A 23,208-nucleotide genomic window follows, 5' to 3' on the forward strand; every position below is an offset into this window, starting at 1 on the left:
GACAGAGAGGAAGGAAAGGGGGAGGGGTGGAGAAGCAGATGGTTGCTTCTCCTGTGTGTTCTGGCCGGAAATCGAACCCAGGACTTCCACACGCCAGGCCTACGCTCTACCACTGAGCCACCGGCCAGGGCCTGGCCTGTGTTTTATACACGCATGTAACACAAGTGAGGGGCACCCCAGCTAGGCGGTCAGTTCGCACCATTGGGTCCTGCACTCTGGGAGTCCCCTGCTGGGTGGGCCGGCAGGCGTGGACCCTGGTGGAAGGGTGGACAAGGCACGCAGACCTCAGCAGTCTTTCCAGGGGACAAGATCTTCCAGCTGGTTGTTGAAGGCTGGGCCAGGTTCGAGATACAGGTAGGACCGTGTCAGTGATTCCAGGGCTCCCAGACAGGATGGCAGAGGGGACGTAACAACAAGGGGGTGTGGGGAGGTGGAGGTCGGGGGTGGCTTGGGCCAGAGCAGTGCTTCTCAGGCCTGGGCTGGCACCTGAATTACCAGTAAGGCTTGTGCCAGCGTACAGGCCGCCCAAGCTCGTGCCCAGGTAATGCCCACGGTGCCCGCCCAAGGAGCACTCTCAGAACCCCGGGGCCAGATGCCTGGACCCAGGAGCATGAGTGTCCTTCTGGGGAACTGGGAGCAGCTGATGGTTCTGGAGTGAGCGTGGGCTGGCCAGGGTGGACTTGCAGGCGGCAGAGACAGACCAGAGGGCCGCTTAGGGCTTCATCTTCCAGAGGCTGAGCAGGCACGGGAAGGAAGGGGTGGGCTGTGAGCGAGGGGCCTTTCTTGTTGGTTGGGTGGTGAGTTTCATGAGTTTGTTTCATCTGTGAAGCGTAAAAGGGCATTTGCAGAGTCGTCCCTGCCCTCCCCTGCATCTCCCTGCGCCTGGAGCTTGACCCAGCTGCCCCCAGAACTCACCACAGAGCATTTGCAGGGCCTCTGGGCACAGCCCCTACCCCAAGGGCTTTCCCGCTCCCCTGACACACGCCTCTCTCCCCAAGGCCCCCCTGTGGGCTCAGTTTTCCCAGAAGGCTTCCCCAAGCCCAGTATTGCCTGAAAGCTTGCATACCCCGAGTGATCAATCAGGTATCAGTGGCCACCAGGGCTCGGGAACCAAGGCCCCACCCCCCACCAACCAACCCACCACCAAGTTCATGGCGACTAAAGGCAGATGTCCATTTGGTGAGGCTGTCTGTGCCTGTTGGCTTCATTGGAAAAGGTTAGGACAATCACCTCAGCTGTCATGGGATTTTCCTTTTTTTTTTTTTGAGGGGAAGGAGGGAATGCTTGCCTTTATGTAAATAGAGATACTTCATTGAAGCATTTTACTCTGATTGTTTTTTAAAAAGGAATTTTGATGTTTAGATCTTGTTCTTAACTTTGAGTGATAGCCTCACATTTTTTTGTATTTGTGACATAAACCCTGTCCTTTTGAAACAACAAAAAAGACTCCCTAGGCTATAAAATCATCATTTATTCAATTTTTTGGGGTGACATTGGTTAATAAAATTACATAGGTGTCCAGTGTACAATGCTGATACATCATCAGTATTTTTGCATTGTGTGCCCACCATCTAATGTTAAATCTTCTGTCACCATATAGTTGATCCCCTTAAAATTGTTTTTAGAAACGGAAATAAATTTACATGAATTTTGGTGTATGATTTGTGGGGAAAGGTTGCACGGGAAACCTTCACCGGAATAAATAACTTTATCTGGAGTACCAGAAAACCTAACATGCATAGTTTGTAGCATGGCTTTTCAGGAATTAGATGAATGCAATGTTGGTGTTGATGAAAGGTTATATTTTGGGGGAGTGGCAATGGCCTGGGGGTGCTCACCAAACCCTCAGTCTGTGGGAAGAAAGGGACCCACCATATCTGCAGGAGGCATGCTCGCCACTGTCTAAAAACATAGAGAGAAATACACAGAGGTGTGGTCCTGGTTATCTTTTTTTAAAGCTTTTTTATTAATTTTAAAGAGAGTAGAAAGGGGCGAGAGAGAGAGAGAAACATCAATTTGTTGTTCCACCCATCCATGCATTCATTGGTTGATTCCTATATGTGCCCCAATTGGGGATTGAACCCATGACCCTGGTGTATAGGGATGACACTCCAACCAACTAAAGTACCCGGCCAGGGTGCTCCTAGTTATCTTTAGGTTATGGGTGATTTTCCTTTGCCTTCTTACTGGCCTCTTAATTTTTTAACATTCCTTCTTTTCCACAGTAAGCATAGATTTTAAGACTGACGGGCATCAGTAGCCGTTTGAATGGAAAGACTCTCACCTAGACCTTGGGTTGAGCAGGGTACTGTGGTTCCTCTTGAGAGTGGGCGTGACTGTGGACTTAGCCCTGTTGCTGCTGTGGGGTTCGTGCAAGGGAGGGGTCGGCCCTACTGTCGTTGGTTACCTTGCTTCTTCCGGGCTGCCCTCTGGGCTGTAAGGTTCCCCAGCTCCCTGCCCTTTCCATTCACCCTCTGGAGCAGCCCTTTCTTTCATTTATTCCTGTCTGATAGTCCCCACGGGGCATGTCTCCTGGCTGGCGTGGCCTGGCCTGACCAGACGGACCTCCCACCTGAACGCATGGTTCAGATGAGGCTGGAGGCTTGTGACATCAGCTGGCTGCGTCTGTTTACTTCTGTGAGGTGGCAAGGGTGGTCTCACCCCTTGCGAGCATGGCCTGGCACGGCGCTGGTCCCCCAGGCCCTCATGGCAGGGTGCTCTGTCCCCTGTGCTGGCACGTCTCGTGGCCCCCACGATTCCAGGGACGGGTGGCTTCAAGCCACCCTAGTGTGTTTTTGTGTGTGGGAAGAAACACCAGCATCTTGTTGACATAAATAAAACTGCTCTTGTCATTTCTTCTGTGTCTGCGGGTGTGAAAAGAGCCGAAGGGACGATGAGTGTATGAGAACCCTAGGTGGCACCAGTGCTCTGCCCCCAGAGCTTTCCTGTCCAGTGTTGTCACAGGATTGTGACTGACCACGCAGGTGCCGACTGGTCTTCGGTCTCTCTCTCTCTTTAAATTTTTTTCTTATTGATTTTATCTAAGAGGGGAGAGAGAGAGAGAGAGACAAGACATCGATCTGTTCCTTTACGTGCCCTTACTGGGGATTGAACCAGCAGCCTCTGCATTTTGGGATGATGCTCTAACCAACCGAGCTATCTGGCCAGGGCTGCTTTACATCTCTTATCTTCGTTTTTCCAGCCACTTTGGGCCTCAGAGTTTCTTGCAGACACACCAGCCGAAGCCTTTCTGACCCCCGAGTGTGTTCGTTGTGCACTAGGAAATCCAGAGCACTTGACAATGCACGTGTGTTTTAGGAAGATTTCACTGTCCTCTGTGGCTGTGACATCCTCGGTTGTAGCTTGTAGGTGTAACCCTTTCTGGCAGGGTTTCATTTGTTTGTCCTTTTTGAAAGAAATGGCCCTGATTAGTACTGTGACTGCTGACCAGGTCTTCTTGAAACAGAGACCTGGAGCTGCGTGTTCTGTTTCTGTAAAAAAGACAAGCATGTTCCCGGGGAGCACGAGTCCAGTGGCCACAGCCCTACGTGCAGCGTGGCATTTCCAGTGACAGGGTGACCTGCTGCCACAGACTGCTTGGCATTTTCTCTTCTGAGCTGTCTTTTTGTCTTTGCCTTCTGTGTCAATCTGTTGCCGACGATTCCCCTCCGTCATTCACTCTCAAGGAAGATGAGAGGAGTGGTGGAGATAGTAGCACAGAGAAAGCCTTCGGAAAATGAGATCCATGTGGCCAGGACCTTCCTGACGAAGATCTTGAGACACTCCATGAGGTACAGTCTGGGTCTGCCAGATCCGTGGCCTTCCGTGGGGTAATGAGTTTGTCCATTTTAGGCTTTAGTTCCTAGAAATGGTCAGAAAGTCTACATGTGCCACCCGTGGTCATCCATGCAATTCTTCCTTGGTAGTAATCGGAGCTGTCAGGTGCTTTATGTTATAAATGTGCTTTGGTTTTTCTTTTTTTTAAGTGAAGGAGAATAAGAGACAGAGGTGGACAGACAGACAAGAAGGGAGAGAGATGAGAATGAGAAGCATCAACTGTAGTTGAGGCACTTTAGTTGTTCATTGATTACTTTCTCATGTGTGCCTTGACCAGAGGGCTCTATCCGAGCCAGTGACCCCTTGCTCAAGCCAGCGACCTTGGGGTCATGTCCCACGCTCAAGCTGGCAACCCCGTGTTCAAGCTGGTGAGCCCACGTTCAAGCCAGCAACCTTGGGTTTTGAACCTGGGTCCTCAACGTCTCAGGCTAACACTGTATCTACTGTGCCACCACCTGATCAAGCTCCTTAGTATTCTTTATTGCATAACATTCCATAATCCTTTTGCCTGCTCGGGAGTGTTTGATCTCCCTTAGTATCCAAAGAGCTGAATGGAGGCTGCTTTCTTGCGCTGTCAGCCATCCACCATGAGGCTCATGCTGTCCTAAACTAAAGGCCGGCAAGTGCCAGAGGTGCCTGGAGGGATTTCCACCTGGGCACACCTGTCACTCCTGGGCAAGTGTGGCCAGAAAACTACTAGACCACCCATGGGATGGTAGGGATGGCATAGTGGGATCTGAGGAACGCTCCAACCATGTTCAGAAGCCCTGGGCTGGGCCCACTGGACGTGGGCATCATGAGTCACACTACGAGGACCCATACTTGACACCACAGACACTCTGAGAGGCCCGAGGCATGCATGCCTGCTAGTCTCAGTTAACTACGACATAGCTGTGTTTACTTAAGCAAGTAAACAAACAGAGAGAAGCAGTCTGAGCTGTGAGTCAGCCAAGCTGGGGACTCGCTGAGCTCATGTCCAGCTCAGCGCCTGCTTGCCAAGGAGACCGAGGGCCTGTGTAAGGCTGTACCAGACAGGAAAGACAGAAGGTTCTGTCTGTGGTCTGTCTGAGCGTGGGCGGGGAGGGCAAGGTGTGCTCAGCTGGAATGCATTTTGAAGACTAAGGGGCTGGCTCACGTTCTGAGGCCTGTGATGGGCCCTCTGTATGGGGTAAGCCCTCTGGGAACAAACACAGAAGAAGAGTGTCATTGTGCAGGAACAGTGGGAGGCCACCGGAAGCCATGCTGCAAATATGCAGGAGGGGCTATGACCTCTTTCCAGCCTGAGTCGTCTGCTTCTTTTCCAGAAGGAATGAGCTGAGCTGGAGACCTCACTCCTGGCATGCCACCAAGTTCTCCGACAGCCACCCCGAGACTGCCACCTGTCAGCTGCCATCCGCCGGCGCCGGCCCATCTTGGCACGGCCGACACCACGTGAGGTAGGCATGCTCCCCACTCGGGTGGAAAGTTTCACATCTGCACACACTCCTGACTTGCCAGCCCTGTTGTGACAGTGCCTTCCTTGACTTCAGAATGGTTTTGATTTTCTGATGAGAAAGGCCAGGATCACGCCATGGCTGGGAGGCTTCTCGAGAGCTGTCCACTGTGCAGACAGGTGTGCAGACCTGCAAACAAAAGCCAGAGCGCCAAGAAGACAAACAGTTTGCTTTTCTGGTTGTGCTGTTTAACGGGCCTGCCAAGAGCCTGGGCTGAATCTTGTTGGGCAGCTGAGGGGGTAGTTATGGGCTCCTGTGTGCCCACAGCCACACCCTTCTTCTTTTGAGATGTTTACACGCAGATGGCGAGGCCAGAGCCACATGGGTTGGGCAGGTATCCTTTGCAACAGCTCCCCAGGTGCTGTTGTGTGTGTGTGGGGGGGGGGGGGTAAGGACACCAGGGGCTTCATAGTCCTCACGCCTGGGTGGCAGCTTGCCTTGAGCCCACCAGTGATCCTCCACCGAGTGTGAGACAGAGGACATGGGCGCTGTGGGTCGGTGGAAGAGGAAGTGCTGGTCGGCCCGGCTGACCTGGAACCCACATCTCAGGTCCAGGAGGGCTAATGCCAGGTGAGCATGTGCCAGCACCATGGTGGGGTTGGCTTGGGGAGGCTCTTGTTAGTCATAGGACACTGACCTGTCACCCTAGGTCAGTGGCCAACATCCTCACTAGTGTCCTGTCAGAAGGATGACAGTGATGGCAATAGCAAATAGGGTGGCTTTTATGTGTGTGCATGTGTATATGCATGTATATCTATGTGTGCATGTGCATACATGTGTACCTGTGTGCTTGAATGTCTATGTATTTGTGTCCACTTATGTGTATGTACCTGTTTGAACATATGTGCATGTGTGTCTATGTGTGCATTTGTTTACACATGCATGTGTGCACACACACCCGTACAAACATGTATCTGCATGTACATGGTTGTGCATGCATGTCGGTGCATGTGTGCACATTTATGTGCATATGTGAATGCATGTGTATCTGTGTGCATTTTTTATGCACATGTGAGTGTGTATGCATATCTATGCATACACTTGTATCTGTGTGTACGCATCTGTTTTCACATGTGTGTGCATGCATGTGTGAGTGTGCATGGGTATCTGTGTTAGGCTGTTTGTGCCTGTATGTCAGTGTATTTGGGGCTAATGTAGCCATGTCAAAATCAATTTCTGGCTGATAGTACTCAGTCTCCTGCAGAATCGCAAAGTACTCATGTGAGGTGAAGGCAATACATGTCAAATACAGCATTAACTGTTTAAAGTGACAAGGGATGGTGGTGATGGGAGCCCAGGGTATTCGAAAAACTGCAGATTGTCAACTGAGTGATAAACGTCAGTGAAAAGCAGGCCTTTTATTTCATTATTGAACTGAATGTAATAGGATCTCCATTAAGCCCATGTGGCAGTTTCTTGATTAAAAAAACAGATATGCCGCCCACATCTGTGTGGAAATGGTCCTTAAACATTATATCTCCCTGGACTAAGGATCTAATGAAAAAATCACCTAGGGAATGTCGGTGAGAGGATGAGAGAAACGTGCCCCGTATCTGAAGGGTGCCTAGTCTGTCCTCACAGGAAAGGGCGGAACACCTAACCCTTCCTCCCTCAGACGACTTAGCCAATTCACTGCCACGTCCTTGTCCTGACCACACCGTGTTCTTTTTCATCCTCATTCTGCCAAAACCTCAAATAGCCATAGGTGTTTTTGTTTTGTTTTGTTTTAACCTTAAAGGGTGAGTGTTGTAGCTCTGTTGAACTTTAATGAAAGCATTTCACATGCTTGGATACATAGTTTCACCTTCAAGTGCTGTCAGGCACACTTATAGCAACACTGTTAAGACCTAACAGAAGAATTAATTCCTGATTTAACCATGTATCACCCTGTTTGTAATACACCTAATTTTTTTTTGTTTCTTCCTCTTAGACCCTATCCAAGATAGGAACCTGCATTTTGAGCATTCAGGTAGCATTTCTGGTGGACCAGCACTGGTCCGTGGACCAGCGGTTGAAAACCACTGGTGTCCAGGGGCAGAGTTTTGATATATACTTCAGGCTCAGTAGCCACTCACTTATAGCTTAAAAGCAGCCCCAAACTCTGTAAACAAGTGGCCCTGCCTATTCCCATCAAAGTTGGTTTGTGAACACTGGGGTTTGAACGTCATATTATTTTCATGGGTTGTGAAATATTATTCTTTTGATTCTATACTCCACCCAAAAGCCATTAAAAAATCTCCTTGTGTCTCTTCCCTATCAACCTGCCAACTCTCACTTACATCCTCAGCACTTGAACTTTGCAGAATGTTGGAAGAAAATAATTACAAAGAACATGTGAGGGCTAGGGCAATCTACAACCCTGAGATTCTTCAACTTTGGTCTGAGTAATTTGGGTCCAGACCATTTCACTGCTTACTCACCCCTCTTAGGTTTTATTCAGAAACTACACAGTCCCATGTGGGTGTCAGAGAGCACTGGGTTTGAATCATGGTGTTTGAAAATTCAAAGTCTTGGAATTAATTATATATTATATATAGCAAGCCAGTTTTATCTTAAAGGTGAGGAAACAGACCCAGAGAGTAGAAGATATGTTTTCAGGACATCCAACTAATTCATAAATGAATAAAGCCTAATTCTATCTGTCCCCTTTTCTTCCATATCCCTATTAATTCTGCTGTTTTCTAATCAGTTTTAACCAGGAGCTAGCAATTTTGATATTCAGGAAGTTTCAAGATCATATTTCTTACAACAAATTTAGAATGGAAAAAAATTGAAAAAATGCTTTATTCTGCCTGCTGCCTAATACGTCTTCAGTTATAAAAGTAGAAGTTGCATAAACCAGCAAAAGGTTTTTTTTAAATACAAAGTATCTTTTTCAAGTGAGTGTTGTGTGAATAAGTAGTTAACAGCAAAAGATAAAATAAATAAGTAAATGAAAACCATTTTTAGGCCCTGGCAGTCTGGTTCAGTGGATAGAGCCTCGGCCCAGTGTATGGATGTTCTGGGTTCCATTCCTGGCCAGGGCACACATGAGAAGCAACCATCTGCTTCTCCCTCCCCTCGCCCCCTTCTCTCTGTCTTCCCCGCCTCAGGCACTGAGGATAGCTCGGCTGATTCGAGCATAGTCCCCAGTCAGGGGGGTTGTGGAATGGATCTGGGTAGGGGCATATGCAAAAGTCTGTCTCATTGTCTCCCCTCCTTTCACCTAAAAAAACAAACCCCCATTTTTAGCTCAGGGGCTTCAGTTTGTCAGCCCCTGTCCTTTTTGAGTGATCAGTAGTGGGCATGTTCACTCAGGCATTCCCTGCTGGGGGCGCTGTGACCTGTGGGTATAGGGTGAGAGCGGGCCGCTAGCATTGGAAAGTGTCTATACCCCCAGTCTCCTTGAAATGCCATAATCTAGATGTGCTGCAGTCACAATTCAGGTCTGATGATCCAGTTCCGGGAAGAGTCATTGTCCCTGGAAATCATCACGTTTCCTTGTAGGGCCAGCTGCGTTCCTCCTGCTACAGTAGAGACTCCTTGCAGTGACTCGATTCTAACTCAAGCTGTCCCTGTGCTGCTTCTTTTTCCCAGTTCCTCTTCCCAGGACCTGTTGGGCGCCTGGGAGCAGACAAACCTGCAGCGTACCTCGGACCACTTCAGCTCCCTGGGCAGCGTGGACAGCCTGGACCACTCCTCCCAACCCTACCCCTCCGGACGCCTCTCTGCTGCCAAGTCCAACAGCAGCATCGACCACCTGGGTGGCCCCAGCAAGCGGGACTCCGCCTACGGCTCGTTTTCCACCAGCTCCAGCACACCTGACCACACCTTGCCCAAGGCTGAGGCCTCATCCACGGACAACATCCTCTACAAAGTGGGCCTGTGGGAGGCCTCTCGTCCGGGCGGCAGCCGGCAGGACCCTCTAGGCCCGGAGGAGAGGCTTGGGTACCTCCCGCTCAGGGTCCCCTGTGACAGCAGCAAGAGCCCCAGGCCAGAGGACGGGCCTGAGCCCAAGCTGGCCCCTTCCGGGAGGTCCAGTTTCGGGCCCGTCTGGCACGTTCCGGATAAGAAAAAAGCACCTTCTTCCCCGCCCCCACCGCCGCCCCCTTTGCGCAGCGATAGCTTCGCAGCCACCAAGAGCCACGAGAAGGCCCAGGGCCCACCGTTCTCAGAGGTGGCCACCACAGCGCACTTTCCGGGCCTGACGCGGGTTCAGCAGCGCGGCGACTGGAGACCAGAGCCCACTGATCAGCCACGGAGGCTGGTGCGCCGTGGGGACGGGAGGAGACCCGAGAATTCAGGCTGTGCAGCTGGTGCGCAGCCGGACTGCGGGTGGCTGCCCTCCAACTACGGGGCCCCCAGCCAGCTCCAGGCCTCTCTGTCCAGCACAGACGTGCGTTTTTCACCATCCTCCTATGGGTGTCAGCACCCGCGCCAGTACAGTGACGAGAGCCCCTTCTTCCACGAGGCCCCGAGGGCCACTGTGTTGCCCAGGGAGCAGCCTCGCGGGGTCCGTCAAGAGCCTCCTGCCCACCGCTTCCAGGATGAGGGTCCCCCTCAGGCCAGGTGGCCCAGTGCTGCTGACCGGAAGGGGGACACAAGGCGGGGCCTTCAGGGAAGCGCTGGGGTGTCACAGCTCCATGAGGACTACTGGCGTTGTGCCTCGCCTCTGGGTGCCTCCAACGGTCCGGCCACACACCCTGCAGGCCAGAAACCCCGCTGTCCCCTCCCTCAACACGAGGAGGCCCCGGATGCCCAGAATGAGGAGAGGGGTGACGCAGGGGACAGAGGCATGGGGGGTCCCTCCCCGGGAATGGCAGAGCCACAGCGAGCCAGCCAAGGCAACAGAGCCAGTGGAAAGAAAGTCGCTGGTTCCTTCCAGTGGGCCAACGGGGAAGGCAGCAAGATCTCCGCGCAAAGAACGCCCCTGTTACACTCGCTGACCCAGGAGGGGACCCAGCAGCCCGAGGACGCGCAGGAGGAGGCAGGCAAACCCGTGAGGAGAAGTGACCGGTTCGCCACCACGCTGCGCAATGAGATCCAGTCACGGCGGGCCAAGCTTCAGAAGAGCCGCAGCACCGCAGCGCTGGCTGTGCCCGACACGGCCGAGGTGGAAGCCCGCGGCTGGCGCATGGTGCTCAAGGCTGCTGCCCCGGAGGCCTCTTTCCTGGGCACCTACAAGGACCACCTGAAGGAAGCCCAAGCGCGTGTGCTGAGGGCCACGTCGTTTAAGCGCCGTGACTTGGACCCTGGCCCCGCAGACTGTTGTGCGGAGTCAGCAGAACCCAGGATCGGGGACCACCGCCCAGATCCAGACACTGCTGTGCGCTGCTGGGAGGCGGGCCCGGCCAGGCTGCCCTCGTCCGGGGGTGGTGCGCCGCATGTGGTGCGCATCGGGGGCCGGAAACGGTTCACTGTGGAGCAGAAACTGAAGTCGTACTCTGAGCCAGAGAAGATGAACGAGGTGGGGCTCTCCGGGGACCGCCAGCCCCGCCCACACCCCGAGGACACAGTGGGGACGTTTGCTGACAGGTGGAAGTTTTTCGAGGAGACCAGCAGGCTGGTTCCACAGAGGCCAGGACCAAGGCCGCTCCCCGGAGTCCCGAAGGAGAAGCCAGTGCGTCCCAGGGACCAAGGCACCCAGCCCCAGGAGAGGGCTTGCACCGCCTCCTTTGGGGACAACGATGGAGCTCCCAGGAAAGCGGGAAAGACAGGGAAATCGGAACCGCCACAGAGGCTCGGAACCTTTGCAGAATATCAAGCCTCTTGGAGGAAACAGAGGAAAGGCCCGGAAGCCAGGGGCTCTGGGAGGTACCACTCCGCTGACGACATCCTGGACACGGGTCTGGACCAACAGGAGAGGTTGCAGTACGTTCACGAGCGGTCCCGTTCCTCGCCCTCCACAGACCTCTACAAACAGGTGAGCATCGCACTGGGTGGGGTGAGGCCATGGCCATCCCCTGACCGCTGTCTTAAGGCTCATAGAGGACACTCCCAAGTGTCCTGGCCCAGTGTCAGCATGACTTGTGGGCAGCCATTGGGGCCTGTTCCACCGTCCGCTGTGTGAGAAGGATCTGGGGACAGAAGGAGCAGTGCCCAGCTTTGCTCACACCTTGAATTCCCACCCCCCTGTCATCGTCATCTCTTGCTTCACCTGTCTCTCCCATTAGCTTGTCCCTGACTCCCAGCAGGGTACTCTGGGAACCTGTAGAGAAAGGGAAGTGGTCATCTGAAATAGTGTTTTACGTAAAGGGTTGAGACACATTGTATAATAGCCACTTTTCATTCAGCCACATTGATATTGTTTAATGTTTTTAGTGTTTCTTCTTTTTCATATTCTTTCTTTTACTTTTTGTTTATTGCAAATATTTTAAAAGCTTGTTCTGAGGCAAATGCAATTAAAATGCAATACATTAATTACACTACCACAGTTTTTTTTTTTTTAAGGTGAGTGTTTTGATGGTTAAAGGTAGCATCTAGCTTTCTTTTTTTAAAAAATGTTCTTTTTGTTTATTTGTTTTATTGATTTTTAGGGAGAGAGCGAGGAGAGACAGGAACATCTGTTTCTGTTTGTGTGGGACTGGGGATTGAACTGGCAACCTCTGCACTTTGGGACAAGACTCTAACCAACCAAGCTATCCAGCCAGGGCAGCATCTAGCTTTCTAACAAGATACATGCTGTATCTATACTTTAAAGCAGGGGTCCCAAACTATGGCCCACGGGCCACATGCGGCCCCCTGAGGCCATTTATCTGCCCCCGCCGCACTTCCAGAAGGGGCACCTCTTTCATTGGTGGTCAGTGAGAGGAGCATAGTTCCCATTGAAATACTGGTCAGTTTGTTGATTTAAATTTACTTGTTCTTTATTTTAAATATTGTATTTGTTCCTGTTTTGTTTTTTTACTTTAAGATATGTGCAGTGTGCATAGGGATTTGTTCATAGTTGTTTTTTTTTTATAGTCCGGCTCTCCAACGGTCTGAGGGACAGTGAACTGGCCCTCTGTGTAAAAAGTTTGGGGACCCCTGCTTTAAAGCATCGATAGACTTTCTGTTCTCCTCTCTTTGCTTTTTCTGCCTCTTAAACCTGCATTTGTATATGTTTGAGAAAAGGTTTCTTTGACAAAGAACTAGGAGCAAGATTATGGCACCACAGTCTGCGTGTGTGTGTGTGTGTGTGTGTGTGTGTGTGTGTGTGTGTGTAGGGAGAGTTGCCCAGTTCCTGTGGAGTCTGGGTCCTGGAAGACCCATGAACTCCATGAGGGTTTGCTTCTGCCCTGGCAGTGCCCTGGCCTGTGGTCTGTACAGTGACCTCTGGGAATTCCATGCCCACTCGGTCAGGAAACAGAATGCCAGACTCTGCAAAGTCCTGGGGCTTGAGGCTTTGCTGCTGCTGTGAGTCGTCAGCAGCTGGGCCGGATTTGATTCAGGGCGTTTTTTTGTTATTTGTTTTTGTTTTTGCCACTTGTGTCCCATGGCTTCACAGACTACATGTGGGAGTTCTGCCTCCTGCCCACAACTGAAGTGGATGCAGGGTCCGGGTGAGTCACTTTGGTGCAAGCCTTTGCAGAGCTGAGCTCACTAGCCCTGTGACTGAGTGTCCGCACGTGTCGGCAGGCTGCGTCATTGCCCCCGTGGTCCTGGCGCACGGGGCGAACCCACAATGAGGGGGTTCATAATCACAGATGTTCTGGAGAAACCAGCCTGATGACCTGGGTCTCCCTCTGCCTCCCTTGGCAGGAAGCGCCCATCGAACCACGGCGACAAGCGGAGGACCCTGCTGAGCCCAGAGAACTTGCCCCTGCAGTACGGGCCGAGGAGGGATGTCCCACCCCAAGGTAGGCAAGTTGGGATGGGGGTTACTGAGAAGGCTTCTGGTGGCAGGGGGTGGGGAACTTCTTTATGGTGAGTGAGTGCTTGGTTGACATGGTCTGGTGTCTGGTTTTGGCCAAACCTAACCGGACGTTCCAGAGCCGCGGGCCCCGTGTGCTGCCGGGAGAGGCGTCCCAAGGGCGGTGATGCCTTCTCATTCCATCATGGTATTTTTGGTTTTAAAAAATGGCTGCTGTGTTTTCTGTACAGTAAGGTTCTTTATGTGGACAGAAGGGGAAACCCAGTGTCACGCACGTGAATGAAATGCTTTATCCGAATGCCGACTGTGAAGGGGGCTTTAATAGCCTCGTACACAGCTGGCTGGTTGGGACATGGTCTCAAAGTCAGATTTCCCCCCAACTGGCCGTATTTAATGAGTTCCTTTGGAGCTTTAAAATAGACGTCAGGTCCGCTGGCTCCCCGCGGAAAGATGCGGACATCTGCGAGAATGTGGATGGCAGGGAGGAATGACTGTGTATGCTGTCACCTGCGGTGTTGCAAGTAGCTGTTTCATTGTAGTGAGAAAGGGATTCTGATTACATACATAGTGTTGCCTGGCCCTTCATCCCAGAGGGAGGCAGAGGAGAAAGGCTAGGTCAGGGCAGGCACTGTTGCCCAACCTTGAAACTCTCCAGTGATCGGTGTGATATTCAAGTTAGACCCTAACCTCAACATGCAAGATTCCCTTGTGGAAATAACCAGCTGAAATGTTTGCTTTTGAGAACCCGATGTCATGGGGTTTGATTTCATTTGACTTTAGGCTGAGGGTTGTCAGCCTTCCGAGAGGGGAGCAAACATGTCCGTGGCCTTGAGGAACCTGGAGTGGCGTTTTGTGTGCAGGAAGTCAGTGACTTAGCAGCGTACACGGCTCAGACCAAGGAGCCCCGGGTATGTGAGAAAGGGCAGTGAATAATACACCTACAGAGGGAGCAGTGCGCGAGGGACACAATGACAGCTTTATGACTGAATTCTGAGCAAGGCACAAGCTGAGGGCCAACTGGACTTTGCTCAAAGTGCACTCCCAGGTCCTGCCGGGAGGGTGCGCTGTGAGTGTGGGTGCTCAGTGCACCCTGCACACACGGGCTCTGGCTTTGCTCCTGCATGCGTGCTGTGAGCATTGAATTGAATCTGCAGAGGGCTCATGTGGTACTTGGAGTTAAGCTCCTCTGCTGTGTATACAAGCCCTACTGAACAGCTATGATGTATATATATACTGTGTGTGTGTTGTGAATAGCTCTATCAGTAGCAAAAGGGTCCAGGGGGAGGGGGAGGGGACATAAACTCCATGTTCCACACCCGTGGCTTCGTGTGGACAGCGTAACCACTCTGAGAAAATTGGTTCCAGCAGCTGTTTTTTGAGTTTCAGATCCAGCAATTTTCAGAATTGTGGGTGCTTTTAAAGAGTGGCGAACCTTAATGAAGTTCTAGCATAGAAACATTGAGGAGTCTTTTCCAACTTTTTTTCAGAGAGCATTTATTTTCTGAAGTGTTGGCAAGAAAGAGTGTGCTAAAAACATGACATTGTGATAGTAAAATAAATGAACATTCAGGCAAAGAACTTGGCTTTTACTCACTGAAGACTAGAAAATCTATAATGCAAAGATTACAAGATGCTCAGTGTTCCACACAAATTTTAAGGAATGTAAACGTGTCTATACAAAGAATATAAGTTGCAGATCTGATACACAGTGCATGATAATAAGATGTCTTTTTGTTGTATGTTGTTGGGGTGACTGAAGAGCGTCCAGCTAAGAATTACTATGTGTTCGTGCAATCTGAGTACATTTTCGTGGGGTTCACGATTCTGTGTTCTTGACAAAGACAAGTAGGACAAAAGTTCTGCACCCCCCCCAGACGGTGTCGCAGTGTGGGAGGGGAGGAAAGACACCAATACTTACCATAGCAGTGGTGACGCGAGGTTATCATTCTTGTAAAAAGTTGCACGGGCCCTGGTTGATGGTGCACTTAATAGAGTATCATCCTGGAGCACCAAGATTACCAGGTCTGTATGGGGTCACCGGCTGGATCCCAGGGTCACTGATTTGATCCTGGGGTCAATGGCTTGAGCCCAAGGTTGCCACCTCGAGCCTGAGGGCACTGGCTGGACCCCCTAGGTTGCTGGTTGGAGCTCCCGTCAGGGCACATATGAGAAGCAATCAGTGACACAACTAAGTGGAACAACAGGTTGATGCTTCTCTCTCCCTTCCTCTCTGCCAAACAAACAAACAAACAAAACCAGTTGCATGGTGCTTCAGAATCTTGAAGGAAAGAGGGTGAGCTCCCCTGTGGCTTGGTCATGGGGAGACAGTTGGTGTGTGAGCTCGGATAAATGCAGCCCAGAAGGATTTCTTTACCCCAGCCTTTCCCATTGGGAGCAACCCCCTGCCCTGTCCTGACTCTTGTGACCCACAGGCTCCCACTGTTTTTCTGGAGTTTTGCAGCAGGTCTTCAAGCTCGGTCACTGTGACTGACAGGAGTCTGCTTCCACAAATGCCCCCCATGGACTTGGGGTACCCCGACAGCTGGGGTGGCCGTCTGCTCAGGCTGCCATGACACAGTAGCAGAGACTGGGCAGCATCAGCATCCAAGGCTTATTCTCTCATGGTTCTGGAAGCCAGAAGTCCAAGGTCAAGATGTCGCCCGGTTGGGTTTCTCCCAGGGCCTCTCTTTGTGCATTACAGATGGTTGCCTCTCCTCCTGTCCTCACCTAACCATCTCTCTGTGTGTGTCTGTGTTCCAGCTCCTCTTCTCCTAAGGACACCAGCCCATTGGAGGGCCCACCCTAATGACCTCGTTTGAGCTTAATTACCTCTTGAAGAGGCATCTCCAAATACAGCCATGTGCTGAGGGCCATGGAAGTGGGGGAGCGGAGGGGAGCGAACCACAATTCATAACCCTGGGAGAAATGTTTCTGCCTGTCCCTCATACCTTTCCGTAGCCCACTGTGTCTGCTGCGTCAGCTCTCAGGGACTGTCATTCTGTCATGGGGCTGATCAGGTCACACCCCACGTGCAGACATTCGAAATAAAGGAACTAGGAGTTTGCCTACATGCATGCTCCTGGTGAAGCCAGGGATTTGGCGAGACCTCTGGAAGGCTCTTTGCTTACACAGAACTGAAGCCTTCCATTTGCACACCCCTTCTGGCCAGTGCCTGCCCTGTTAAGCATTGACCTTCGGCGCGGATGCTCACTGCTCCAGGAACAACAGCATTCTCTGCACACAGGCGGTTCGGAGAGGATGGGGACTGGTGCCTTTGTGACGAGCGACTTCTCTCAGAGCTGCCCCTTGCTGCCTGCTGGCCTCCCTGCCTGAATGGCTGGGAGTGACCAGTGGAGATGAAACTGCTGTGATCCCTGTGTCCCTGCTGCACAAACCAGAGCCCGCCCTTCCCCTCTCCTCCCCTCCCCACCTGCATTGGTATTCCATGGGCTGTGCTTCTGCACTGTCCCTCGAGTCTGTGCTCCTCTCTCTCCATGCAGGCTGTCATCTGCAGCCTGGCCCCTAGCGGCTGCCTGCCACACACACACACACCCATCCTGCCTTGCCCTAGCAGCTCATAAGCTGGCCTTGGACCGTAAATCAGATTACACTTGTCCCCTCCCAAGCCATTCGGCAGCTTCTCCTTGCACTGGGAATGAGATGCAAAGTCCTTACTCTGACCCTCAAGGACCTACACATGCCCTGTCTTCTCTGCCGTGTCCTGGCCACTCTACTTCCCATCCTTGGGGTCAGGACTCACTGCCACCTTTCTGTCCCATCAACAGGCCCAGCTCATTCCTCCCTCACGGTCTTGATGCTTTATATGGCCATCCTTGAGATGCCCGAGCCTTCCTCAGGGCGCTTGTCTAGCAAATGGCAGCAGGCTGGTCCTGCTGAGCTTGGGAAGTGGACCCTGTGCAAGGACAGTGGTGGACGAGAGGACAGACCGGTCGTCAGGTGGATGAATGGAGAGAAGGTGGGAGGGTGAGAACAGGGATGGATGGATGGGAAGGGGGGATTGGTAGATGAATGGTTGGATAGCAGCCTCACATTCCTTGGGTCAGTCCTTCCAGATGACAATGAATAATGATTTCCTGCAGGCACATTTTGGGTGTGAAATTCCACTGAGATTTCAGTACACACGACAGCATGTGTAACAGGCTTTGCTTGTCCTTCGTATAGCATTTCTGAGCCAGCACAAATATCCCAAATTATAGTCTGAAGTGTGGGCTTATTTCTGGGAATAGTGTTCAGACTTTTTCAGATAGCTAGTTGTTCCTGTTGCCCCTCCAATTTGAGTGTCTTTAGTGAGGATCGTGTTCTGGGAGGCCCTGAAGCTGAGGCTGAAAGAGGGGACCTAGGGGCAGAGCTGGTGGCGGGAGGTGCTTGTGGGTCCCTTCTCCACCGCCTTCTGGCCCCATCCGCCCAGCCCTCCCGAGGTGCTGGCACTGACCTGCAGGCTCGTGTCCCGTCAGGACACATGGGAGAGGAGGGGAGAATGACAGCGAATTGGAAATCCCCCAAAACAGCCCCCAAATGGAATTTGTATGAAATCAAGCACTTTGAGGAAAATGTACTTTAATATTTTTAAGCAAGCTAAAAGGTTGGCTTCCTGTGTGTTTACCCTGAGAGGTGACCTGTCGCACAGAGGTAGATGCCAAGACCAGTGACTCATTTACAGGTAGGTTTCAGAGGGAGCAGGGAGAGATTGCCCAGCCAAGTTCTCCACCTCGGCTGTGGCTTTGAGGAAGATGTTTCCTTTTTCCTGACCTTCAATTACTGACAGGCAGTTGAGGCTTTCCATTCTGAACTGCTCTGCTGGGTAATTAGGGAGCCAGGATAACAAGGCAGAACTCTCACTTGGGCGGTTTCCAGGGCCGAGCCCAGGGCCCGGCCGGCTCCCCTCCATGACAGCCTCTGTGCACAGAGTGCTTGCAGATGTCCCGCGGGCATCCCAGACCTGAGAAGCGGCAGCCTTCAGGAAAACTGGCCTGGGTGCTGGGGGCTCTTTTTAAAAAAATTTCTTTTAAAGTTTTATATTTGTAATAATAAGAATACTAGTTTATTATTATGAATTTTTTTAGAGAGACAGAGAGAAACATTATTTTGTTCTACTTATTTGTATATTCATTGATTTTTTTTTTTTTTTGGCGAGAGAGACAGAGAGGGATAGATAGGGACAGACAGACAGGAAGGGAGAGAGATGAGAAGCATCAATTCTTCGTTGCGGCATCTTAGTTGTTCATTGATTGCTTTCTCATATGTGCCTTGATTAGAAAGCTACAACAGAGCAAGTGACCCTTTGCTCAAGCCAGCAACCGTGGGCTCAAGCCAATGACCATGGGGTCATGTCTATAATCCTGCGCTCAAGCCGGCGACTTCGGGGTTTCAGACCTGGGTCCTCTGCATCCATGGCCGATGCTGTATCCACTGCACCACTACCTGGTCAGGCTGCAGTCCAAAAATATTAAATGGAAGATTTCAGACCTCCACGGTTCCTAAGTTTTAAACTGTGTGCTGTCCTGAGGAATGGGACGAGACCTCGCACCGTCCTGCTCTGTCCTGCCCAGGACGGGAATCCTCCCTTTTGTCCAGTGCGTTTACATGGTCTGTCAGTCACTCAGTAGCTGTCCTTGGTTTTTAGACCGACTGTTGTGGGGTTGCCGTGCAGTGCTTGGGTCTAAGTCACTCCTCTTTTATTTAATCTTGGCCCCGAAGTGCTGGAATGGTGAAGCTGACACCTAATGTGCCAAAGAGAAGCCGGAAGTGCTTCCTGCGAGCAGGAAAGTTGTAGGAAAAAGCACAGTGTAAATATCACGGTTTGACGATATCCGAGGTTTCTGGGATTCATGGGGGTGAGGGTCCTGGAACATGTACCCTGTGGATAAGTGTGTGTAAGTTCTATATCACTTTTAAAAAACCTCAGTCAACACTTATCATCCCTAAGGAAAACCGTTTGTTTGTTTTTCATTCAAAACAAGACTTTATTTCTCAGGCCGGAGAAATGCTGGTCCGGCTCAGAGGTTGGCAATCGTAAAGGAGCAGATGGTAAACACTTTGGCTTTGAGGGACATTGCTCCTGTTGTGACGACTCCGCTCTGTCTCTGTAGCACAGACACAGCCATATGTGGACAGTCCCTCTGGGCATGGGTGCAGCCGTGCTCCAACAAAACGTTAAGGAACAGATTTGCCAGCCCCTTGGCTTTGGTCAAGGGTAGTGAGAGGTGGCGTCCTGAGCTGGAAAGGAGAGACTTGCATGGCGGTCTGTCCAGATGCTTTCAAAGAGGCTTCTCTTTTCTGTTTGTTTGTTTTTTTAAGCCAGAGAGACAGAGGAAGGGGGAGAGATGAGAAGCATCAACATGTAGTTGCGGTACCTTAGTTCATTGGTTGCTTCTCATGTGTGCCTTGACCGGATGCAGGGAGGGGCTCCAGCTGAGACAGTGACCCTTTGCTCAAGCCAGCGACCTTGAGGTCATGTTGATGATACCATGCACAAGCCAGCAACCTTGGGGTTTAGAACCTGGGACCTCAGCATCCAGGTTGATGCTCTATCCACTATGCCACCACCTGCTCAGGCTCAGAGGCATGGAGTCCTGCCCCTCTAACCCCCAGCAGCACCCAGATCTTGGATTCTAATATGCGTCTCCATGTTAGAATGGAAGAAGCATGGCGGCATCTAAGACAAGGGCAAGGGACATATAAAATGAACCTGGGGCATCTTATAGTGCCAAAAAGTAAGGAAGTACTGACAGGAAAGAAGGAAGGGAGGGAGGAGAGAGGGAAGAAGGGAAAGTACTGGAAAGAATGTCAGCTTTGGAGTCAAAGACACAGATTGAAACCCTCATTTCCTTTTTCACTGTGACTGTGTCGGGCCATGTAAGCTGGCTGCTAGCTCATGTCCCTGCCTGATGCTTAATTTTGCGAATATCCATAGCAACCTTCCCTGCAGACTTATTTAAACATTTAATGCATGTGGTACCCATGCACCCACACAGTGCTTAAGATCAAGTAGGTGTGTGTGTGGGGGGGGGGAATGTGGAAAAGTCACTCTCACAGAAATAGTAGTGAATGCCAGAGAGTACCCAAAGTAACGTGTGTTATTGGCTAAGTGAGCAAGAGTCAGACATGATTGCCAGGAGTTCAGAAGAGATTGGAAAGTGGGAGTCTGTGCAGGAGGTGAAGGGCAGGACCTGGGAAGAGTGGGGACTCTGGAATGGGAAGGGGCTGTTAGGGACCCTGGGAGGAGGGGCACCTCCTGGGGGAGGGGCAGACTACTGAGATCTCAGCTGCACTGGAAGGGGAGGTGGGGCCCCTCTGGGGACTTTCAATACAGATCATTGTGAAGTGACAGATTGGGTAGGTCAGGGTTCGCCTGCCACCTCTTTGTCTAGCTCACTGAATGCCTCGGCCACAGCAAAACTTCCAGAAGCACTTTGTTCGTTGTCTGGTAGATCAGATCCCTAGTGAGTGTGGAATAAACCAAATAACACAGAGGTATGAAGTACAGTTTTGAATTTTTTTTTAACTTCCTTGTTCTGTCTGACTTCATGAGGGTTGTGGTGTTGAACTGTGTGTCACCCATGTTATGTGGTGATCTGTGCCCTGACCGGGTAGCTCAGTGGGTTAGAGCATCATCCCGATGTGCAGAAGTTGTGGGTTTAATCCCCGGTCAGGGCACATACAAGAGAAGATCAATGTTTCTCTCTCTCTCTAAAATCAGTTAAAAATGGAGGGTCCAGCCTTTGGGGGTTTAAGTGTGGGAATGGTGAGGTCAGGACCCGGCAGTGATGTAACATGAGGTGCAGGGGCGCATGAGTCACAGGGGTGAGAGTGAGCCAGCCTGCGTGGACCTGTCCATCAGGAGATAGCAAGTACAGGCAGGCCAGCTGCGGTGAGCATGGCTTCGACTCTGTGCTGCAGACGGTGAGACGCAGGGACTGCCGCAGACGGGGCTGCTGGTCCCTGAAGGGGCCACAGCGCCGCGTGCAGCTAGCAGAGAGAGAGTGAGCCGGGTAAGAGCCCTGTGCCCTCAGGCCATCTCGTCCAGGACGGGACACCAGTCCCTTGGCTAGTCCAGTGCTGGGGTTTGTGCTTGCAAAGCCTCTTTTGTTCTCCTGTCTGTGAGAGCCGTTTATCAGCTCGCGGGGCACTGGGGGGGGATCCGGGGAGATGCACACACCATCTCCTTGTTTATTGTTCCGCCCGAAGATGACAGATCATGCCCATCAGAGTGCAGACCCCAGGCTGCGTGCGCTCTGCACGTGTGTGTGCCTGCACATCCCAGCGGCGTATGCAGCTGTGCTGTGGGCGGTCGGCTGAGTGCACCCTGGAGCTGGAAGCAGTGCCTGTCAGGTCAGCTCCCGGCTTGGGCTGTGAGCCGTGGAGCTGGTGTGCCCGGGGGCTCTGGCCCTGCCGGAGGGGTGCGCCCTGCGAGATCTGCAGACACGCCTTCCTGCGGAAGGGTCACCCAGGAGGCTGGCTCAGGACGCCAGCCGTGCGTCAGGACCCATCTTCCGTGCTTTCTGCCTTTTCTTTAACCATCACGGTGGGAAATGAGCGTTTTTACAACTGAGGCGTTGAGCGTGGATGTTGAAAGGAAATGGTGAGTCAGCTGCATCGAAATGAAAAGAGGGGGAAAAAAATCCCGCAGTGAAATCAGGTGTGCATGTTGTGTCATGAGAAAAATGCTCTGTGGATAAATTCACACCCAACCTGCTGATTGCAGAGGGAAGTGGAAGCTGGGGAAATGGGCCCTGTGGCTCCCCTGAGCATTTCCTCGTTCTCGGGGTTCGCTGCCTTTGGTGTGATTGTGACCAGGATTACAGGTTTTACTGTGTGTGCGTGGGCTGTGCTTTTATGGGTGGTTTTTTTTTTCCTTTTGTAGCCTACCAAAAGAAGCAGATTGTTAATAATTTTGGCCATATTTTGAAATGATAAGAATGTCTTTGCTCAAGGATGCTTGTGTGTGAGTGTGTGTGTGTAGGGAGGGTGGCATGCACAGGGAAGTTGCTGCACGGTATCTGTGTGTGCACACGTACCCACACTGACTCACATGGGCAGGAGTCATTTTGGAATGCGGGTTTACTGGTCAGGCTAGGTGAAAGGTGAGGAGGAAAAGGAGTTGTAAGAAAGGTTTTTCAGAAATCTCCCTGGCATCATTTGTATTTCCACAGCCTTCTGCCTTAACCACATTGTCTGAAGATGTAGAGGACGAATGAGTCAAGCATAATATTTTTAACGTGTCATAGAAAATGGCAGATTTGGTACGGATTTGATGAGGGGTCGGTGTATTTCTTTCCTTTGCAAAGCAGGATCTTTGAGGGCATATTTATAATTTTGTTTATGATTATGTTGCAGAAAAGTATTTTGTGGGCAGTAGAAAGAGGGACAGCTCTATGCTTTTGTCATGCATACTGGAAAATTTTACACTTTCTCTCTGAACTCTCACATACACGCATGAATGCACACACCGTAAGGAAAAATATCTGCAGGGGTATTCTCCGTAGATGCATGAACAAAACACACACCACTGCAATTTTTATTTATTAATATTTTTATTTATTGATTTGAGAGAGAGAGAAAAACATAGATTTGTTGTTCCATTCATTTATGCATTCATTGGTTTGATTCTTGTATATATATATGTGCCTTGACTAGAGATCGAACCTGCAATGTTGGTGTATCAGAATGATGCTCTAATAATTAACTGAGCTACCCAGCGAGGGTAGCATGGCCAAGGTGTTTGAAAAGAGTACTAGAAATAACCGTACGTGTTGGTGTGGACCGTGTAGGTTGCACAGGCTTCTGCTCTCCAGCGTGGAGTGACACATGACCTTTGTGCTTGCTCCCTGCCTGCTGCTCAGTTAGCATGGACTGCCTGCTCTCCCAACTCCCACCTCTGAATCCGGGAGGGTGGAGAAGCGGGACCCTTACGGGGCCCTTCAGATACATTGGCTTGACTCACACCACCTCTGCGTCCTGACCTCTCCCATGTGTTACAGTTGAAGAGGGTGCAAGTGGGGAAGCGGTAGACACCAGAGCTCTGCC

General features: G+C 51.3%; 1 protein-coding gene across 1 annotated transcript in view; it reads left to right on the forward strand.

Moving 5' to 3' along the window:
- Positions 1–23,208, forward strand: part of SHROOM2 (shroom family member 2) — a 132,049-nt gene that overhangs the window by 75,683 nt on the left and 33,158 nt on the right. The window contains exons 3-5 of the mRNA XM_066357621.1: positions 5,142–5,273; positions 8,907–11,232; positions 13,050–13,147. Coding sequence (XP_066213718.1) covers positions 5,142–5,273; positions 8,907–11,232; positions 13,050–13,147 — 2,556 coding nt within the window. The remainder of the gene's footprint in view (positions 1–5,141; positions 5,274–8,906; positions 11,233–13,049; positions 13,148–23,208) is intronic.

The sequence above is a fragment of the Saccopteryx leptura genome, chromosome X, assembly GCF_036850995.1.
Source record: "Saccopteryx leptura isolate mSacLep1 chromosome X, mSacLep1_pri_phased_curated, whole genome shotgun sequence".
Taxonomy (NCBI): domain Eukaryota; kingdom Metazoa; phylum Chordata; class Mammalia; order Chiroptera; family Emballonuridae; genus Saccopteryx; species Saccopteryx leptura.